This window comes from Myotis brandtii, unplaced genomic scaffold, assembly GCF_000412655.1.
Source record: "Myotis brandtii unplaced genomic scaffold, ASM41265v1 scaffold463, whole genome shotgun sequence".
Lineage (NCBI taxonomy): Eukaryota > Metazoa > Chordata > Mammalia > Chiroptera > Vespertilionidae > Myotis > Myotis brandtii.
In genome coordinates this window covers 2,351,596-2,372,862 of record NW_005367694.1, presented here as the reverse complement: position 1 = coordinate 2,372,862, position 21,267 = coordinate 2,351,596, and the positions used below count along the sequence as shown (strand labels likewise).

At 56.3% G+C, this 21,267-nt stretch overlaps 3 protein-coding genes across 3 annotated transcripts in view; 1 reads left to right on the top strand and 2 right to left on the bottom strand.

Moving 5' to 3' along the window:
• DGCR14 (DiGeorge syndrome critical region gene 14) overlaps positions 1-8,623 on the top strand; it is an 8,890-nt gene extending 267 nt beyond the window's left edge. Inside the window, exons 2-10 of the mRNA XM_005875528.2 lie at positions 1,090-1,258; positions 1,351-1,452; positions 2,182-2,351; positions 2,462-2,579; positions 2,866-2,999; positions 3,806-3,908; positions 5,032-5,141; positions 7,461-7,576; positions 8,071-8,623. Coding sequence (XP_005875590.1) covers positions 1,090-1,258; positions 1,351-1,452; positions 2,182-2,351; positions 2,462-2,579; positions 2,866-2,999; positions 3,806-3,908; positions 5,032-5,141; positions 7,461-7,576; positions 8,071-8,350 — 1,302 coding nt within the window. The 3' untranslated portion in view covers positions 8,351-8,623. The remainder of the gene's footprint in view (positions 1-1,089; positions 1,259-1,350; positions 1,453-2,181; positions 2,352-2,461; positions 2,580-2,865; positions 3,000-3,805; positions 3,909-5,031; positions 5,142-7,460; positions 7,577-8,070) is intronic.
• Positions 8,624-11,111: 2,488 nt separating this feature from the next.
• On the bottom strand, positions 11,112-14,962 carry TSSK2 (testis-specific serine kinase 2). The gene has a single exon (XM_014547129.1). It carries the CDS (start codon positions 12,371-12,373, stop codon positions 11,279-11,281), a length of 1,095 nt encoding a protein of 364 aa, XP_014402615.1. The 5' UTR covers positions 12,374-14,962; the 3' UTR covers positions 11,112-11,278.
• Positions 14,963-16,861: 1,899 nt separating this feature from the next.
• The window catches only part of TSSK1B (testis-specific serine kinase 1B), a 5,129-nt gene continuing 723 nt past the window's right edge, over positions 16,862-21,267 (bottom strand). Inside the window, exon 2 of the mRNA XM_014547128.1 lies at positions 16,862-19,286. Coding sequence (XP_014402614.1) covers positions 17,065-18,210 — 1,146 coding nt within the window. The 5' untranslated portion in view covers positions 18,211-19,286 and the 3' untranslated portion in view covers positions 16,862-17,064. The remainder of the gene's footprint in view (positions 19,287-21,267) is intronic.

The window sequence follows — 21,267 nt, the reverse complement described above, 5'->3', positions numbered from 1 at the left end:
TCTCCTCCTCTCGCCGAGGTGAAGCAGCCCGAGTCCCTGCCCTTGGGGTTTGGACGGTACGAGAGCCAAATAAGCACAATGCAGGAGGGGGTGGGTGTCCGTGATGGAGGAAGCAGTGTTGTAGGCGAGAGAGGAGGCAGCGCTGCTTGTATGTGTGGGGGATTAGGGAAACAAGGTTTTCTATGAACGCGTGAGTGAGTTTGGAAGGCCAGTGGCAAAGAGGACCTTCCAGAGAGCGGCAGTGGCGAGTGCAAAGGCTGGGAGTCCTGCGATTGTGGCGGCATCTTGAAATCTACTGCAAACAGGCAAGAGGAGGCGATTGGAGGATGTGTTTGGTGTGGGACCGGTTAAGTTTGGGAGGCTTCTAGGCTGTACAGACAGGGGGCGTTAGTGGATAGCTGGGTGCACAAATGTACAGCTGAGGAGCAAGGTCTGGCTGGAGGTGCAGGGTTGGGGATCACAATTCGTGCTGGTGGTAGTGGTGGTGGGGGGAGTGGCTGAAGTCATCCAGGTAAAGGAGGACCCAGACGTCACTGAGGTCTTACACTGGAAACAGGAGCTCACTGTTGGAGTGAAGGTGACAATCTGCCTTCTCCCCAGCTTCAGTTGCATCAACCTGATGAAAACCTTGGTCCAGCAGGTATGGAAGTGGGGCCAGAAGATGAGAATGAGAATGACCAGTTAATAAGGGAGAGAGAACAGCTTCATGGAAATCAGAGGAGCATTTAGTAATGTTAGATGTTAACAGCCACATGGGATGTTTTTTAAAATGCTATTTTTTAAAATTATGACTTGGGAGAGTGAAGAAAACATGGACTTATTGTTCCCCCCACTTATACATTGATTGGTTGACTCCCTAACCGGGGATCAAACCCACAACCCTGGCACATTGGGAGGACGCTCCAACTGAGCTACCCGACCATGGCAGGGACGTTGTCCTCATCAGAAAATGCCCCTAAACTCGGGAGCATTGGGCTGGACAGAGGTGGGGAGGCGGATGGTCAGCAGTGGCCTTAGCGTGTGCATCAGTTGACAGAGGCAGGTGAGCCTGGATGGCAGCTCTGACTCTTCTCTGATGTCTCCTGACAGGGCCTCCAGACAGTCATCCAGAGGGACTTCTTTCCTGACGTGGAGAAGCTGCAGGCACAGAAGGAATATCTGGAGGCCGAGGAGAATGGAGACCTGGAACGGATGCGCCAGATTGCCATCAAGTTTGGCTCTGCTCTGGGCAAGATGTCCCGAGAGCCCCCGCCGCCCTGTAAGAGGACTCCTGTGGGCGGCACAGACGGGATCGATCTCTGGACTGTTGCCTCAGGTTCGCTCTAATCCCCATTTCCTCCCTTTCCCCAGATGTGACTCCAGCCACGTTTGAAACCCCTGAGGTGCACACAGGGGCTGGAGTGGTGGGCCAGAAGCCCCAGGGCCGAGGCCAGGGCCTGGAGGATGGTGATGGTGAGTGCCCTCTTTCTGTCACATGGTCAGTGACCCCTAGGAGACTATCCTGGCCCTGCACTAGGAAGGGGCCCTCACTGACCCAGTCCAGCTTCTCTAGGGAGCGCCCCTCCTCTAAGCTAAGCCCCATGGCTGTAGGGGCCTGGGCCTGCCTTGGGCACATAGTGGCCTTGTTTCCCTCCCAGAAGGCAGAGATGCCAGGGTTCCAGAATCCTGGGGAAGGATAGAGGGCCAGCTGCTAGCCTTGGTGTTTGTTAGCTGGAATGTACCCTGGTTTGGGGGGATGGCTGCAGTGGGTGGCAGGGCTCCGGGCTCACCCCCACCTGGGTCACTGATGGCACCCCACCCCAAGGGAAGGGACACTCAGGGGCTTCCAGAGCTGCCATATCTCCCAGGACCCTGGGCAAACCTGTGCGTGATGGGGCACGTTCTTTCTCTAATGCGTGGGTGCTCCCCTTCTAGTCTGAGTCAGATCGCACACTTCACTTGGCATCCAGCAGATGAGGAGAGCCACTGAAGGCTCCCTGGGCACTTGGGGTGGTTGATTCTGCCCCCCGGGTGGGGAGTTGTCTGGCAGTGTGGGCTCTCAGAACCAGACCCAGGATCAGGTGTGAGAGTTCTAGCCCTGCTTGTAGGTAAGTGCAGTTCCCGGAACCCACAGACTGCAAAGTGGTGTTTGTGCCATTTATGGTTCTGTGTCACCCCCCTCCTCCCTTTACCCCTGAGCAGGAGAGGCTGGAGAGGAGGAGGAGAAGGAGCCCCTGCCCAGCCTGGATGTCTTCCTGAGCCGGTACACAAGCGAGGACAACGCCTCCTTCCAGGAGATCATGGAGGTGGCCAAGGAGAAGAGCCGGGCACGCCATGCCTGGCTCTACCAGGCCGAGGAGGAGTTTGAGAAGGTATGCCTGGGTGCAGGGGCAGCAGCACCCTCTGTTGGGGTGGCCAAGTCCCAGGGCCAGGGCACATTGCCTAGGATGCTCTGACCCTCGCTCTTCCTTATGTGATGCAGAGGCAGAAAGATAATCTTGCACTCCCGTCGGCAGAGCACCAAGCCATTGAGAGCAGCCAGGCTGGTGTAGAGACCTGGAAATACAAGGCCAAGAACTCCCTCATGTACTACCCAGAGGGTGAGCAGGCGGCGTGGGCAGGGCTGGGCGTTTGGATTCAGCCTCCAAGGCGTGTGTCTCTGTTCCCTAGTATTCTGGGCCTCCGAGGGGTCCTGGTCTGTTTGGGGCAGGTGGGTCTGTGTGGGAAGTCAGCGAGGGAGTGAGGCTCTCCCCAGCTTTGTTCGGGTTTTGTGATGTGGAGACTGAAGTAGGCTCCTTGTGTCTGTTCAGCGGGGAATGATGTGGCCTCTCTCAGGCCCTGAGCACCCCCCCTGACACCTGCTGCCATCTCTCCTTGGTCTGCCAGGCGTCCCTGATGAGGAGCAGCTGTTTAAGAAGCCCCGGCAGGTGGTGCACAAGAATACTCGCTTCCTCAGGGACCCCTTCAGCCAGGCCCTGAGCAGGTCTCAGCTGCAGCAGGCTGCTGCCCTCAATGCCCAGGTGAGTGGCGGGAGCCAGCAGCGGGCTGGCTGTGGGCAGAAATGACTTCTTTGATCTTGACTATTCCTCTTAATTGAGTTCTTGGGCTTGGCAGCGCTCAGCAGTGCAGAAGTATTTGGGGCCCCTGTGTGGCAGCGTCCTGTGTGTCCTCGACCCATGTGGTCTCCCATTGGGGCTCTGTTTTGTCAGACACGTTCTGTGGGTCCAGATCAGTGCCAGCTCCCTTGGGGGGCAAGGGCATGAGACAAAGTCAGCTGCTGAGAGCCAGGCCAGTCTGGCCAGACCTGCTTCCCTGCACCAGGCAGGGCTGAGCGTGGGAGGGGGTAAGTAAGGAGGGGGTAGGCTGTGGTGGGGGGCTTGGTGTGGCAAACACAGATTTCCAAGTGTGGGAGTCCGTGTGACGGCGGTTCTGGTGATCATGGAGTTGAAGGGTGGGAGACAGGAGGTGGGGAGACTGCTCTGGAGGCTCTTACAGGGGCCTTATGGGAAGAAATCAGAGCGCAGGCACCCATAGTTAATGTAGCCCCTGGAAATATCCCAGGTGGGGTGTGGCTGAGCCCCACCCTGCATGGAGGGGGAGACAGAGGGGCGCGCCCTTCTTTGGAGGCCTGCTCTGACAGGTCCTCAAGGTCTTTGCAGGGGTCAGGGGCCTCCCTACTTTTCCCCAATGGGGCTACCAGCCACAGAGACCCGGCTCTGCTCCTCGGGGCTTGGGAAGTGTTTCTACTTGTTCCTGTGCACCTGCCCATCTGCCGTGGGAGAGAGTGGTTGTGGGCCTCCTGACACATTCTCTCTGCTTGTTCCAGCACAAACAGGGCAAAGTGGGCCCCGATGGCAAGGAGCTGATCCCCCAGGAATCTCCTCGAGTGGGCGGATTTGGATTTGTTGCCACCCCTTCTCCTGCCCCTGGTGAGAAATGCGCCCGCTGCCAAGCTGGCCCACCTGTGGACGGCCTGGGGGGAGGTGGGCTGCTCGGCTGGTCCTGGCCACTCTTGGCGCTCCCCTAGGGACTGTCCCTCACCTTGTGTGACTCAGGGACCCAGTGTCCCATCCACAGGGACAGGGCTGGACTATAAGGAGACCCGACCTGAGATGTGTGGGACCTGGTTTGTTTAGCCGGGTGGTCTGTCCCTCGCCCTAAGCTGGGCAGGACAGACTGAGTTTGTCAGAACCAGGGGTGTTGGGGCTCTGCTGGACAGACTGGTGTGGTGAGCACGCTGAGGGGTGCAGGGGGATGCCTGGGGCCTGATTTGCAGTGAGGGCAGTGTAGTCCAGTGGGCTGCCAGGCAGACATCTTCCTATGTAGATGTGCATGGAAGGCAAGTTGTTGTCTGCAGGAGGCTGGTTACACCTGGGGCCTGAAGGGCCGTGCCTGTCCTGTGTGGGGTGGGCAGGATAGGCCTTGGGGAGCTGCAGGAGCCCGTGTCCCTCTCTCAGGCTGCCTGCCTCCTGCCACTGGCCTGGGCTGGGGCTGGATGCCCCCTCAGTCCTAGGGTAATGTTTCTGGGTCTCATGTTAGCACCGTGCTTACAAACCTAAATCCAGAGAGCACTGTAAGGAGGGGCCTCTGGGCCCTGCATCTCCTCACACAGAGGTGTGTGAGCCGTGGGGACGGTCTTGCAGTACACACACTGTCCCTCTGTCCTCCCATGCACTGGCCCTTGTGCTCTAGGCAAGGGCATGTGGGGGTTTGCCCAGGGTTCTGGGAGATACGGCATCTCTGGAAGCCCCTGAGTGTCTCTTCCCTTGGGGTGCCCTGTGGTAGGAAGGGGACCTCACTGACCCGGCCCAGCTTCTCTAGGGAGCTCCCCTAAGCCTGGCTGTAGGGGCTTGGGTCTGCCTTGGGCCCATGGTGGCCTTGTTTCCCTCTCAGAGGGCAGAGAGCCAGGGTTCCAGAGTCCTGTGGAAGGATGCCAGCCTTGGTGTTTGTTAGCTGGGGTGGATGGGGGGGACTTCATTGCGGGGAAGGGCCCAGGCTGTGCTCCCACCTGGGTCCCCTAGCCTGAGGTGTCTGTGGGCTCTCCATCTGTAGGTGTGAACGAGTCTCCGTTGATGACCTGGGGAGAGGTTGAGAACACACCAGTGAGAGTTGAAGGATCAGAAACCCCCTACGTGGACAGGACACCAGGGCCAGCCTTCAAGGTGAGTTGTGGTGAGGGGAGCACAGGTGGGACCCCAAGTGGATGTGTGGTCTTCTGAGCACCTACAGCTCAGTGCACAGAGGATGGCCCAGCTGCCACTGTCAAAGCAGAACTGACCAGTGGGCCGAGCCACGTGCCAGGCCGCACACCTGCTCAGGCACTGCACTTCTCAGTGGTGCCAGGGCAGTGAAGACAGGTGTGGGTGGATGGATGGTTTTGCCAAGGAGGAACTGGTGGGGTGGGGCCAAGGCATCGAGGCAGGGAATGGCTGTGGCTCCTCTGAGCCTGCAGTCCCAGAGGATGGGGCTGCCCAGAGATGACCGGTGGTCCCAGAGGCAGACCCGGAGCTCGGGCTATGCTGCAGGTCTGAGGGCTGGGAAGGGTCTCGGAACCCCAGCATTCTGTGGGATGGGGTGTATGTCCTCAGAAGGGCTGTGCACTTCCACAGAGAGGCTTCTTGCAGAGATGGGGGTGGCCCAGGATGGTGTGGGCAAATGGGCAAGCAGGTGGGGTCCCAGAGAGGTATTGGGAAGATGAGGTTCTCTGGTCTACACGCAGCTTGTTGGGGAAACTGAGTCACTGGCATAGTGTGAGAGGAGAAGCATGCAGTCCTGCTATCTGGGTGCTGGCTGCTGCCTGTACCGACTGTGGGCTGCCGGGAGGTCGGAGAGACAGCGGTTGGTGTTGTCACAGAGACAAAGAGTGCAGGATTACCCCGTCTGCTCTGACTCCCCAAAGCATTGGCGTGGAGTCTGGGATTGATGCAGAAGGCCTGCGTAAAAGGCTGGGCCAGTCATCTTGAACCAGTCCCTTAAATGCTGGCAATGATCAGTTTGAAATGCAACAAAAAAAACTGGTATCACTCACTGTAGCAGCAGAAATTTAGAATAACCAGGAGTAACTTAGCTTTCAAAGAAACCACAGGAGAACACCACTGACTGTCCCGTCCCCCCCCCACCCCCGCCCCCCCCCCCCCCCCCCCCAGGGTGTGGGCTCTGCCGTGTGGCCTCCCCAGTGTAGTACAGTTCATGTTGCCTTGATAGTTCAGAGAGGTAGCGTGTCTAGACAGTACGTACACAGAGGTTTTTCATACCTCGGTTCTGACATTTTTCTGGGTTGCAAGGAAAATTTGAGAGAGGAAAGACAGGAGCCTGTCCGATACTAAAGCAATAGATCTGTCAGAAGAGTGTCACTGGTCCTAGAACCTACAGGTCAATAGAAAAGAAGAAACATTTTGAAACAAACCTCAGTTCAAGTCAGAATTTAGGGTGTGTTAGAGATGGTAACTCAAATTGTGCTGAGTAGTAATTTGGAAATGAAGTAAACTAGGTTCTTAATCTGTATAGCAGATTGTATTCCAGAAACTTGGAAAAGTTAAGTAGGAAAACAATAAGTATAAAACAATAAGAAGAAAATAGTGGTCAATATTTAATATGATTTCAAGGTACAAAGGACTGGGTGAGATGGCCCCGATTAGCCCTGATTGCTGGCAAGGCTGAGGGACCCCGCCTGTGCACAAATTCGTGCACCAGGCCTCTAATGAGTAAATAAAGCTAAACAAACAAAAAACCAAGGTAAGCACCTTGTTAGAAAAATAGGCCAAGGACACATTTTGGGAAGTTCTCAAAAGAAATACAGAAAGTTGGTAAGACAGAAAGATAATCAGAGGGAAGCAGATTAAAACAAGACCCTCTTTTCTTTTTTTTTTTTAAAAAAAATTTTTTTTTTTTTTTTTATTTTTTTTTTTTTTTTTATTTTTTTTTTTTTTTTTATTTTTTTTTTTTTTTTTATTTTTTTTTTTTTTTTTATTTTTTTTTTTTTTTTTATTTTTTTTTTTTTTTTTATTTTTTTTTTTTTTTTTATTTTTTTTTTTTTTTTTATTTTTTTTTTTTTTTTTAAAACATATTTTATTGATTTTTTACAGAGAGGAAGGGAGAGAGATAGAGAGTTAGAAACATCGATCAGCTGCCTCCTGCACATCTCCCACTGGGGATGTGCCCGCAACCCAGGTACATGCCCTTGACCGGAATCGAACCTGGGACCTTTCAGTCCGCAGGCCAACGCTCTATCCACTGAGCCAAACCGGTTTTGGCAAGACCCTCTTTTCTAAAAGATTGTGAGGTTCCTAACTCAGCAGTGCTGGCTTTGAGAGCACCGTGATGGCAGGTGGGCAGCTCCGCCTAGCCAGTTGGAAGCCTTCAGGGGCTTTTAGGAGAGGTGCTGTTGGGTTGTTGAGATGGTGGGGGCCATGGGAAGAGTCAGCCCTTCCAGCAGTGAGGGGCTGTCCAGCTCAGTGAGCACCCACACACCTACTTTGTAGATCTTGGAGCCGGGCCGCAGGGAGCGGCTGGGGCTGAAGATGGCCAACGAGGCTGCTGCCAAGAACCGGGCCAAGAAGCAGGAGGCCTTGCGGAGAGTGACGGAGAACCTGGCCAGGTGAGGGCTGTCTGACCCTCATGGGGTTTCTCCCTGCTCCCACTCAACCCCACCCCCAACAGTGTGGACATTCGGTCTTCAGGGCAGTCCCAGGTGTCCTTCGATGGGTCCTGTGGCAGCTCCCCTGGCCCGGAGTGAGGTCCTGTATGAACCGGGATGTGGGGGCCCCCTTCGTTTTTTTCTTCAGCCTCTCAGGCACATCCCTAAAAGGTACCGTAAGGCCTATTGTCCCACTATGAGCTCTTGTCACACCTGTGACCATGGACGTCATCATTCCCCTTAGAGAAAATTGGGGTCTACCCCAGCCCCATGGCCAAGGGCAGCACCAGCACTCCACCTCAAGTTTGGCCACACTTGTATGCCAGGTCACTGATGTCCTCAGCCCAGAATGACCATGAGTCTCCCATGTGTCTTCCTATGGAGCTGTGACAGGCCCTGTTGGTGGTGCACCATCAGGCCTAATCTACCTCTCTTGCTCACCCCCTCTATCCCAGCCTCACCCCCAAAGGCCTGAGCCCCGCCATGTCCCCAGCCCTGCAGCGCCTTGTGAGCAGAACAGCCAGCAAGTACACAGACCGGGCCCTGCGGGCCAGCTACACACCGTCCCCAGCACGCTCAGCCCATCTCAAGACCCCGGCCGGCGGGCCCCAGACCCCGACGAGCACACCAGCTCCTGGCTCGGCCACACGCACCCCCCTCAGCCAGGACCCGGCCTCCATCACAGACAACCTGCTGCAGCTCCCTGCCCGGCGCAAAGCCTCAGACTTCTTCTAGGGCCAGGCCCGGGCTGGGCTCACGGGATATTTGTGGAGCCTGCAGGGCAGCTGTCCATTCAGCAGAGGACTCCGGCCTTTTGGGGACCCAGGCCCGGGCCAAAAGCAGTGACTGTCCCAGGAGCCATAGAAGAAAGGTGCCATGTCACAGACAGGCTGGCACAGGACCCACCCCATGGCCCTTGGATGCATCCCAGGGCTTTGCTGGTACTTTTTTCTATGGAACCCCTGCCCATTTCTATTTAACAGGAATTAAAGAACACATAGCACAGTCTGCAGGGCCGTCCCTTTGCTTGCATCGAGGTCTCAGGATTATGGGAGAAGATACGCTTGGAGGGTTAGGTGTCTCACCTTTCCTGAGTCCACCTGCATTGCTTTCTGTGGCACTCCTGGGCTTAAAACCTGAGCTGAGCTCACAGCATATTGGTCCCCTGTGACCCCCACCTCAAATTCTGTTCCTCTGAGGGAAGGACGGAGCCCTTGGGAATTCAGCCTCTAGGGTTCACCTGGAGCTCTGGGCCCAGGACTGCATGGGTCCTACATAGGTGTCAGGCCACACTCCTGTGTGAGCTTCCTTCCCAGTGGCTTCACCATGACTTCTAAGCACCTGGTTTCTAGCTCAGATGGGGCAGGACTGTCTCCATCTTCCTGCCCCCTCCCCAGCTCCCCCATGCTCCAGCACTGCCAGTCTTAGGATGCTGAGTCACCAATCTCACCTTGTCACTCCCACCAGTAGTAGCTCCAGGTAACAGTAACCTGGGCCACAGTGTCAAGCAATGGGGCCTGCCTCATGCAGCACCATTTATACCACCAGCCAGCACTGGCTTGGCAGCCTGAGTGTATTGGTGCCCAACCCCCAGAAGGTCTAGGACCAGCTGCTTCCCATGGAGTTGGGGGGCCCAAGACCATGGCTGCTTGCCAGATGGGTCTCTTCTGCCTCAAGTGGGGTCAGATTGTGCCCTTGGGGGCTCGCTGCTCCGGGAGGCGACCTGGAACCCCTCAGACTGGAGTCCTGCTTCGAGCACACCCAGCCCTTGCACTAGGCCATCTTCCTGAGTCCTCCTGCATTGGTCCTCTTCTGCCCTCCTGAGTGCCATTAGCCTCCGGAGGCTGGTGCAGGGCCTTCTGGACACCGCCAGCCTGCACTCCTCGACGGTGAGTTCCTGCAAACTCTAGGTTAGACCTTGGGCTGGTAGGGGATGCCCTGCAGGACCTCTGGGGCCGCATATGCCGCCGACCCACAGAAGGTCTTGCTGAGGATGATGCGCCCGCGCGGGTGAGCTTGGACCAAGGTCTGGGACTGCAAAGTGTGGGTTTTGATACTTTTCCCGCATGGGGAAGAGTGGCCTTGGGCCTGAGGGTGCCCCAGGAAATGAGGTCTGAGCGGGCGTGAGTGAGATGCAGAGAGAGACGTCCAGTCAAGCCCACCTAAGGCCAGGTGCTGACCACTTTCAGTACGTGGCTGGCCAGTGTGCCCTGGGTGACAAGATAGGGCTGCTGTGTAGGGTGATCAGGATGCAGCGGAGGGGGTGCAGGTCAGAGGTCTTGGCTGGGGTTGCCTGCCTGGAGGATGAAGGGGGAGGAAAACTTTGAGGAAGGGCTGTCTGAGGAAGTGGGATGGGGTCAGAGTGCTGTGCTGCACCTGAGGTGGGGGAACATGCACCTGGCAAGCCCTTAGGATGCTGAGTCACCAATCTCACCTGTCACTCCCACCAGTAGTAGCCCCAGGTAACAGTAACCTGGGCCACAGTGTCAAGCAATGGGGCCTGCCTCATGCAGCACCATTTATACCACCAGCCAGCACTGGCTTGGCAGCCTGAGTGTATTGGTGCCCAACCCCCAGAAGGTCTAGGACCAGCTGCTTCCCATGGAGTTGGGGGGCCCAAGACCATGGCTGCTTGCCAAATGGGTCTCTTCTGCCTCAAGTGGGGTCAGATTGTGCCCTTGGGGGCTCGCTGCTCAGGGAGGCGACCTGGAACCCCTCAGACTGGAGTCCTGCTTCGAGCACACCCAGCCCTTGCACTAGGCCATCTTCCTGAGTCCTCCTGCATTGGTCCTCTTCTGCCCTCCTGAGTGCCAATAGCCTCCGGAGGCTGGTGCAGGGCCTGCTGCCTTCTGGACACTGTCAGCCTGCACTCCTCGACGGTGAGTTCCTGCAAACTCCAGGGGCCAAGTCCTGGCTGTGCCCTGTGACCCACCAAGGGGACTGGGGTGGGCTTAGCGGGTGAGCTTGGACCAAGGTCTGGGACTGCAAAGTGTGGGTTTTGATACTTTTCCCGCATGGGGAAGAGTGGCCTTGGGCCTGAGGGTGCCCCCAGGAAATGGGAAAGCAGAGGTCTGAGCGGGCGTGAGTGAGATGCAGAGAGAGACGTCCAGTCAAGCCCACCTAAGGCCAGGTGCTGACCACTTCCAGTACGTGGCTGGCCTATTGGGAGTGTGCCCTGGGTGACAAGATAGGGCTGCTGTGTGGGGTGACCAGGATGCAGTGGAGGGGGTGCAGGTCAGAGGTCTTGGCTGGAGTTGCCTGCCTGGAGGATGAAGGGGGAGGAAAACTTTGAGGAAGGGCTGTCTGAGGAAGTGGGATGGGGTCAGAGTGCTGTGCTGCACCTGAGGACTTATGCCTGAGCCCCGGTCCCTGGACCCCTATGCTGGAGACGCTGCGCCGCAAGGAGGGTGGTTGGCTGAGTCCTGGAGAGAAAGACTCCTCAGGGGGCACTCTCAATGCTTGTTTACACTTTGTGGTTTATTTGCTGGTTAGTCATTAATGTCTTTGCTACCAAGTAGAAGAAAGCTAATAGAACGTAATCAAAATAGTGGTTTAATTGACAGATTTTACTTGTTCCTTGCACCTGTGCCTTCTTCAGCTCCTACCTGCCTACTTAGTTTACGTGGGCGCCACTGTGCACCACGCCCCCCAGCCATCTGCACCCTAGGTACCTGCCTTCCCCACCTCGGCTCCGGCTCCGGAGACATGGTGTTCTTTTGCCTTGGAGGTCTCGGCCAGCCTGTCCTCCATTTTGTCCTCATTCTCGGGCACCACATGCAGCCGGTGCTGGGTTTTGGCCCCCAGCTTGTGATCGGGCCGGTGCTCGGGCCGGTGCTCGGGGCATGAGCCTGGCCGCGTGTCCAGTTTGCAGTCGGCCCGATACTTGCCCTCACCATCCTTCTTGAAGGAGGCGGAAGACATGGCTTTGGGCTTGGGGGGCTGCAGCCACGAGTGGCTGAGGATCTCGTCGATGTGCAGCCGCCGGTTGACGTCCGGCTGCAGGATGCGGTAGATGAGGTCCTTGCACTCACCCGTCAGGTTCTTGGAGCGCGGGAAGTCCACGCGGTGCTCCTTCTGGATGCGCAGCATCTTCTTGATGTCGGAGTCGTCGTAGGGCATGGAGCCACAGACCATGATGTAGAGGATCACACCCAGGCTCCAGATGTCATAGACCTTGGGCTGGTAGGGGATGCCCTGCAGGACCTCTGGGGCCGCATATGCCGCCGACCCACAGAAGGTCTTGCTGAGGATGATGCGCCCGCTGCAGTCTCTCAGGCAGCGTTTCGAGAAGCCGAAGTCGGACAGCTTGATGTTGAAGTCCTTGTCAAGGAGAAGGTTCTCGCACTTGAGGTCTCGGTGGACGACGTCCAGGTCGTGGCAGTACTTGACGGCTGAGGAGAGCTGGCGGAACATCTTGCGTGCCACATCCTCATGCAGGGCTCCCCGGCACTTGATGAACTCGAGGAGGTCGCCCTGGACCCCAAGCTCCATGACAATGTAGATTCGCCCATCTGAGGTCTCGAAGATCTCGTAGGTCTTGATGATGGAGCGATGATTGACAGTCGCCAGGATGTCCATCTCCCGAGGAAGGAATCTCTCCACAAAGTCGGAGGGCGTTTTCTTGCGGTCAATGATCTTGACCGCCACATTGAACTTGAGGCGCTCAGAGTAGGCTGATTTGACTTTTGCGTAGGAGCCCTTGCCAAGATTGATACCCACGATGTAACCCTTTTTCCTTAGGACCGCAGCATCATCCATGGTGCCAGGAGTGGCGGGCGCCACTGCCCTCTACATCCCCTCCCCACGTGGGCCAGCAGGCATTGTCCTCATTTACAGTGTGGGGAGCCGTCTGGCTGGGCTGCCCTGGACTAGTGGAATGCTCAGCATTATCTCCACGTGACTTCAGCATGTGAAGTCATAAAGCCAGGCAGCCGGGAGTGAGAACTGGGCCGGGGGGAACAGGGCCCCTGGAACCCTGGAAGCCAGCTGGCGTGGCAGGAGTGCTTACTCCCCACCCACTTAAGGGAGCCAGCACCTAGGACTGTGGTAACCGTCCCTGCTCCTCCTTGCCGGGGCTTCCCTGTCACGAGTCAGGCCGAAGGTGGCGGCTGCCCAGGGATGCCAGTCCCATGCTAGTTTTCCTTTCCTGGCTGTCGGGACTGACCCTGGGTTAGTTCCCGTCTTATTAGGGTTAGTTTCCTGCAGCTTCTTGGATGTGTGGAGAAAATTCCATCTATGGCTTGTGTCCTCAGAACTGGCGGTGTCTGGGAGGGACTGCTCTGGTCTGGCCAGGCTGGCAGTGGTTCTAAGCTTAGTGGACAAGAGCAGCTTCTGTTTGGGGTAGAGGGCTGGGTGGGTGAGTGCTGTAGTGAGCAGGACGTGTGTGGGGTGGAAGGCCAGGCAGGCTCTGGGATGCTGCAGGCCCCAGACTGGCAGATGTGCTCTGAGGACTGGGGCAGGCCTGGAGGATGGGTTGAGAGTCAGGTAGAGGAGGTGATAGGCATCCAGGTAGGAAAGAGTCTGAGAGAGGAGAGGGCTTGTTTTGGGAATGGCTGAGTCCCACAGACAGGAGGGAGGTGGGGGGAAAGGTAAGTGGGGGCTCTTCCCTGAGGGATGGGCAGCCATTGCAGGGCGCAGGGCAAGAAGAGCTGTGGCCCAAGTCACAGTTTGCGATGGCAGCATAGAGACTAGGCTTTGGGACGAGTGGAGGCCAGTACCTTTGACCAGGCAATAGGAGGCTGGACTAGGGTGGGCCTGGGGGTTCTGGGTGACAGAGGGAGACAACGGGCTAGTGTGCTGGTCAGTGATTGGGCAGGGCCTGGGCGGAGCCTGGGTGCTGAGAGCCAGCACCCTGTTAGGAGCAAGCACCTTGGTGGATTATGTCAGTGTGGGCCTTTGTGAGGAGTGGCACGTTGCAGCTGTTGGAACCCTGGGAAAGCATTGTTTGCGTCTCTGAAACTGTCCTTTGCGCCTGGAAACAATGTGAAAACCTTATTTCAGGGCACGTGTGTGGAGTTCTGCTTTGGAAAATGTGGCCTCCTGTATACACCTTAGGTAGTTTGAAAGCCCTGCTGTTCATTGGTTTCCTGTCACAGGCATCCCATGCCCACACGTAGCAAGTTGTCAGGACAGGTGTGCCATGTACTCTGTGTTCAGGGGAGACGAAGGAAGACCTGCTTCTGTGTGGGTGGTCAGGGGCTGACAGTGGAGCTGGCATGCAGAGGGTCAACACCGCTCCATCCACCAGGTGACAAGCGGCAAGACATGGCAGGCAGATGTAACATGTTGCCCAGAGCACAGCTCTATGGATGCACTTGGAGTATGTGTCTGGAGGTCCATGTGGAAGATGGCAGTGGCAGGACAGCCAGAGTCCAGGTGCCAGGCAGGAATGACTGGTCCCAGCAGGATGAGCCCACAGTGGTGACTGCCCTCCAGCAGCCAGGCCTCCCTGAGGGTCCCTTTCTCCTGGGGGATCTTTTTGGCCTAACTGACCAGTACTCACTCCTTTGTGTCCCAGAAGGGGCTGGCTGTGAGGATTTGCAGGCCAGGACCCAGTTCTGTCCTCACAGCTGAGTGAGGATGACCCCGCCCCCACTTTCTCCTGTGCCCCAAATGTTCTATCTGGAGTGCTCCTGGACGTCTTCATTCTTGACTGATCCACGGACCCACGTTGTGGATTCTCTGCCCCTTAACCTGCTCTTTTCCGGACAGTGGGCTTCTTTGGTTCTTGGAAGACGTGGTGGAGGAGGCAGGTCTCAGCATCATGCAGGGATGTGGAGCAGGCAGCTTTGCCCAAGATGTGCACGCAGAGGCAGGGACTCCTGGTGTGTTGGGGGCGGAGTGTTAGGTTGGACCAGAGGACCTCCAGCAGAAGTCTCACCGGCAGTCCTGTGGGTCAGAGATCTGTAGACTCTGGGAAGGTCACTTCTGAGCTTTGGTTTTCTCCATAAATTTGAGCCCCCATTTGTCCATTCACCCCATAGGCATTTGAGGGTTCGTTCCAGGTGCTGGGATGCATTGGTGAACTAGAAAGGACTTAGGCCTTGCTGGAGCCCAGGAGGTTCAGTGTCCCACCAATGAATGGGAATGCCCAGTAGTGACTGTGCTTTGACACTGGGAACATGGAGCTGTGAGGACAGAATTGGGGACGGGACTTGGGGAGGCTGGGAAGGCTGAGGTCTTAGGAGTTAGCCACATGGAGGAGGAGGAGGACAAGGACCGCTAGTGCACATGATGTGGCGAGAGTGCAGGGGCGGGAGCGAGCACTGTGGGCTACAACATCCATGTTCTTTGTTTTTGTTTTTAATACATTTTATTGATTTTTTTACAGAGAGGAAGGGAGAAGGATAGAGAGTCAGAAACATTGATAAGAGAGAAACATTGATCAGCTGCCTCCTGCACACACCCTACTGGGGATGTGCCCGCAACCAAGGTACATGCCCTTGGCCAGAATCGAACCTGGGACCCTTCAGTCCGCAGGCCAACGCTCTATCCACTGAGCCAAACCGGTCAGGGCAACACAGCATCCATGTTGAGGGTCTTGATCCTAAAACCTTTGTGAAAGGGTCACTGAGGAGGTCTATGCCAGGGTCGAGCCCAGTGAGGCCACCTGGGGAGGTGTGGCTTCAGTCAAGAAGTCTCCCCTCTCTGAGCTGTTTCCCCACTTGCAAAGCACACAGTAGGTGCTCCTTCCTGCAGCCCCTCCTACCCAGGCTCACCTCCTCGCTGGGCTGCAGTGAGACTCCAGGCCCTCTTGCCGCACACTGCCCGCTGCCTGGAGGACTGCAGCAGGCTGCAGAGAGGACCGAGAGGAGGCGGCTCAGGAGCCTTCCTCGGGATGTCCCTATGTCAGTTCCTCTCAGTGTACACTGTAATTGCACTCCACCATCAGCCAAGCTGCATGGCTGGGCTCCTGGAGCCTGCAGTCCTCACTAAAAAATTGGGGGACTGCTCCAGTGTTACTCAAGGCCTGTTCTGTGCCTGGACCCTGGGCACTCACTGGCCTGCCTGGTGGAGCTCAGTGGCTGGCTGCTGAGTGCTGTAGGGGCCCCCAGGAGGCCTTGTGGAGGCCATGGCCCCTCAGCTGAGCCTGGAGAGAGAGACAAGGTCTGCAGGGATGATTATAAAATGTATGTGGGGGGTGGGGGTGAGGGAAGAGGCTGGGCAGCCAGGAAGAGGTCAGACCTGGGAGGACCTCCAAGGCTAGACACTGAGATCCTTCCCTCAGCAGAGGGAGCCAGACTGGGTGCTGTGGGAGGCAATGGCAGGGCATATGAGAACACCGTGGGAAAGGGGGCTGTGGGGAGGGTGGAGCCAGGCAGAGCAGTGGACTATGGGGAGGGTTGCAGTGGGCAGGTCTGGGACACTCACGGGGTCTCACTTCTCCCAGCGGGTTGGGGTTCAGGTTTTCCTAAAACGGAGGTGTCGGGGTGGGGTGAGTCTGAGACTCTTGCCCTCTTGGTGTGTTAACCCTGCAGGTCCACAAGAAGTCGGTGAGTGCAGAGCGGGAAGAGAAAGGGCCATGACAGCAGAGGTGAGGACTGCATAGAAAGGCCAAGCAGGGCCCCGCAAAGCACGGTGGTTGGTGATGTTACGTGTAAGCCTGCTCCTGCTGTGGAACATAGATGCCACAGAGGTCAGGCATGCCTTGTGAGGACACCTGTCTTGTCTCTTACCAGTATCAGCTTATCTACTCTGGCAGGGAGCATCACCCCTGGGGACAGACTGGGACTAGAGGGGAACAGGGTGAGATCCAGGCCACACAGCTGTGGGACATGTGGCCTGGAGTGTGGCTGGGCTGTCCAGCAGAGCCTCCTGCTTCACCTGAGCTGAGGGAATGGCCACAGGGTGGGGTGACTCGGCGCCATTGAGAACTGGGAGCCTGCTGGACACGGAGAACCCCTGGTGGACCAAGCAGAAAAACTAAGTTGCCCTTTAAGGTGGGGAGATGAAGAGAATCTGAGAAGCTGGTGCATCTGCCCTCCGCAGGCCCCTCCTCACCAGTAGCCTTGTACAGGCAGCCCTCCTTGGTCCTGTCCTCTCCATGTCCCCCCTCCCCCAGCACCACACTCATAGCCTCCCTCTTGAAGCAGCATCTTCCTCACTCAGCTCTCTGCTCTGGTTGAAGGCCTGAGGTCATGGTCATGGCTGAGCACACTGGGATATATTTTCCAAACTTGGGGTGTGGTGGGATGGATCCTCTCCTTAGACGACCGCAGTCAGCTGGGGAAAGACATTCACCTTACAATCTGCACTAATATAGTTATTTATTGCTTTTTTACCATGTGGGTTACCAAGTTCAAAGGGAGGGAAAAGAAACGAAAATAACGGCTCATCCGGGACTGTCTTCCTTCAATGGCTTGTCCCTTGGCTTTTTTTTTGGAGCTCAGGCTCGAAGCTATGAGCTCTGCCTCATTCCCTGCCCGCCCCTGGGCCATGTGAGAGGCTCACTAGGTGTGTGTGTCTGGAGGCTTCGGGGAGTCCCCTTCCACGGTGTCCCTGCTCGGCTGCCCCCCTGTAGGGGCTGGGCTTCTGGTATCCAATGGCCTCGACACCTCTTGCAGAATCTCCTCCTTGGCTTGTGACTCTGGGTTCACCTCAGGCTGTGCCTCCTGGGGCTCCAGCTTGGTGACAGACTTCTTGTCAGAGCCAGGCTCAGGGGCCCATGGGGGTTCATGGACCCCTGAGGGTTCATGAACCCCTGAGGGCTCACGGACCCCTGAGCTCTCCCCCTCCTTGTCGATGATGGCTGCAGAGAACAGGCCCCGGACCTTGGGCTGCACCCAGCAGTGGCTAAGGATCTCGTCGATGTGCAGCCGCCGGTTGACGTCCGGCTGCAGGATGCGGTAGATGAGGTCCTTGCACTCACTGGTCAGGCTCTTGAAGCGCGGGAAGTTAACGCGGTGCTCCTTCTGGATGCGCAGCATCTTCTTGATATTGGAGTCGTCGTAGGGCATGGAGCCACAGACCATGATGTAGAGGATCACGCCCAGGCTCCAGATGTCATAGACCTTGGGCTGGTAGGGGATGCCCTGCAGGACTTCGGGGGCCGCATATGCTGCCGACCCACAGAAGGTCTTGCTCAGTGCCAGTCGGCCACTATCATCCCGCAGGCAGCGCTTGGAGAAACCAAAGTCAGACAACTTGATGTTGAAGTCCTTGTCAAGGAGAAGGTTCTCACACTTGAGGTCTCGGTGGACGACGTCCAGGTCATGGCAGTACTTGATGGCGGAGGAGAGCTGGTGGAACTTCTTGCGAGCATCATCTTCGTGCAGGGCTCCCCGGGTTTTGATGAATTCAAGGAGGTCACCCTGAACCCCAAGCTCCATGACAATATAGACCTTGCCGTCCGATGTCTCAAAGATCTCATAGGTCTTGACGATGGAGCGGTGGTTTAGCATGGTTAGAATCTCAATTTCCCGTGGAAGGAATTTCTCCAAGAAGTCTGCGGGGGCTTTCTTGCGGTCGATGATCTTGACCGCCACATTGAACTTTAGGCGCTCAGAGTAAGCGGATTTGACTTTTGCGTATGAGCCCTCTCCCAAATTTATCCCCATGATATAGCCTCGTCGCTTGAGGATGGCAGCATCATCCATGGTGCCAGGAGCACCCAGTGCCTCTGAGGCTGCCTTCTACATCCCTGCAAGACATGGGCCAGCAGTGTCCTCATTTACACTGTGGACGGATAGTCCTCTAGGCTGGCCTGGCCTGCTGTCCCTGCCTCCTAGAGGCCCAGACTCTGGGGTGGAACGTTCAGCATTGTCTCCCAGATGACTTCAGTGGGTGAAGTCATAAAGGAGGAGTATCTGGGGTAATGAGGTCCTGACTTGAGCCCCTTGGACTCAGAATCCTGGAAGGCTGGCCAGTAGGCTGCAGACCAAATGCCTACAGAGAGTGACCTCACACTTGGCTGGGACTGGAGGTAGCAGGGGGCTGTGGGGACACCTTGGTCTACCCATGCCTGGAGCTAGGACTGCTTGACCAGTGGTGGGGCTGATGACTGCAATCCTGGAAATTCAGGGCAGGTGGTTGTATCAGTCCAGGTCCCAGCAGAAAACAGGACATACTCCAGTTGGGGCAGTCTGAGGGTATAATAAGGGCATAACTTACAAAGGTGGGAGCAGAGTGTAGGAAACCCCAACAGTAGTCACACACTCCTGGAGAAAGGGAGGGATGATCATTGGAGCCTGGGAAGGATAGCATAGAGAGGATGACCTTGAGAGAGGCGGTGACCTTTGGTAGAGGCCACAGTGACCCACAGGCAAGGAGCTGGGGAGAAACGTCCCTGATTTTTCCCCCTTCAGTCTTGGAAGTCCTTGCCTTTGTCTACACAGGTGGCCTGCGGGCCATGCAGCAGGGTGAAGAATGGAGGTGAATCAGGTGGGGCCAAGACTCCAGGCCCAGGGTCTCTGATTTTAGGAAGCCAGAGCTCTGCCCTCTCCTGAATGGTTTAGCTGGACTCTTCACCTCCCTGGACTTAACTTTCCTCTTCCAAAGCTTCGCCAGCCTGCTTCTCTGATAGTGGCTTTGGTGGGGACAACTGGCAGGGATTTCTGCTCTTGGCTGTGTGTTCCTTCTTGGGGGTCTGGGCTCCTAGGGCAGATCTGGGACTGGGACAGAAGCTGGACCTTGATCCTGCTTTGAGTGCCATCAGCTGCTCCTGGAATGCTCCCTGAGGATGGTGCAAGTGGGAGAGGTCAGGGACTAATTTCTGCCAGCAGTAGAGTGCCTCTGCTGTGTCTTGCACTTGCTTGGGGCCACACCCTGAGGAGCAGGAGCAGGCAGGTCTGGCCTAGTCTTGGGTTGAACCTTAGCTATATCCACCCTGAGGAAGTGGGTGCCTCTCTCTCAGATGATCCTGAGTGTCCCAAGATTAAGGGACACTCAGGAGAACCATGCCTTGAGTTAGCTTGAGAGGACTGCTCCTGGAGTGAGTCAGTGGAGTGGAGGTGGGCCAGGTCAGGGTGGGTCCTTCAGTCCAGAAGCCGACGCCCTATCCACTGAGCCAAACCAGCTAGGGCCTCTTTTTATTTTTTAAAAATGTTTTTGTTGATTTTTTTTTTTTTTAGAGAGAAAGTTAGGGAGAGGGAGAAAAACATTGATGTGAGAGAGAAACATTGATTGATCACCTCTGGCACGCACCCCAACCAGGGGATGAAACCCGAAATCAGACATGTGCCCTGACCGGGAATCAAACCAGGGACCTTTTGATGCAACAGCCAATGCTTCACTGAGTCACACTGGCCCTTCACCCTCTTTTCCAGCCCTGACACCCTGTGCCAGGTCCTGTGTGCTTGGCTGTTTTCCTTTGGACAGCTTGCTCCTCTCTCCTACTGAGAACACCTTATCTGCTGGGTCCCCTCCCATAGTCTCCTTGTTCCAGATAACAGCTATGAAGTCAGTACTGTCAGCATTGTCCCCAGTGGCTTTATTCTATGCAGATCTGGTCTGATGTGCCCAGCGTTCCTTCTCCTACTCCCCCATTGTGTAGGCAGGGCCCTTCCTCCAGAGGCCAACTTTACTACAGGGTCTCTCTAAAATGACTCATTTTTATTTTTAAATAAATTTTTACTAGAGGCCCGGTCGTGCATGGGGGAGGGGCCACAGGCAGTTGGTGGGCCAGGCCCACCTCTGGTTAGTCGAACTCCTGGTGGAGGGGACAACTTGCATATTAATTAGCCTTTTATTATATAGGATAGGATTGATTCCAGAGAGGAAGGCAGATAGAAACATCAATGATAGAGAATCATTGATTGCTTGCCTCCTGCAGTCTCCTACGGGGGATTCAGCCTGCAACGGGGCATGTGCCCTGACCAGGACTCAAACCATGACCTCCTGGTTCATAGCTCGAAGCTCAATCCCAGAGCCACACCTGCGGGGGGTGGGGGGGGTATGCATGATACTCCTTTAGGCTACTTCTTCCTTTTCAGTTGTGTGCGCCAGTGAAGCCACACCAACCTGTGCCTGACAGCATCGATCCTCCTTTCCACCTCCTCAAAGTTGGGTCCTGACAGTTTTCTTCATCCCTTTTTCGCAGTCCTTTTTTTTTTAAATTATTTTTACTTTTTTATCTTCACCCGAGGACATGTTTATTGATTTTAGAAAAGAAGAGAGAGAGAGAGAGAGAGAGAGAGAGAGAAACATTTATCCCTGGGCCTTGACCAGGGATGGAACCTGCAACCTACGTGCCCTGACCTGGAATCGAACCCTAACCATTTTGGTGCCCGGCAGGATGCTCTAACAAACGGAGGCACTCAGCCAGGGCGCAGCCCTTCTGGAAAGGCCACTTTCCGGCCCACTCTTGGGCCATGGACCGGACCTCGGGCTGCAGATGTGCAAGGTGTGAGACTCTTTGTGTCCGTCCCCCTTGGCTCCCTCCCGCCCTGCCCCCCACCCCGGGGCCACACCCATTTTCCTTCGGTGTCCCGTCCACCTGGTCCCATCGCCCGTCCCTCCCCGGCGCCCTAAGATCTTAGGGCCGGCCCTTCGGCTCAGGTTACACCCCCGAGCCCCACCTCTCTGTTCAGCCAATGGCACTTCACCCCTTAAGCCCCGCCCTCCCGCCGGGCCTGCCCCTCACCATCCCGACTTACGCCTCGCCCCTTTCGGGCACTACTGCCCAGGCCCCGCCCCAGCCCGGCCAGGGGTCCGCA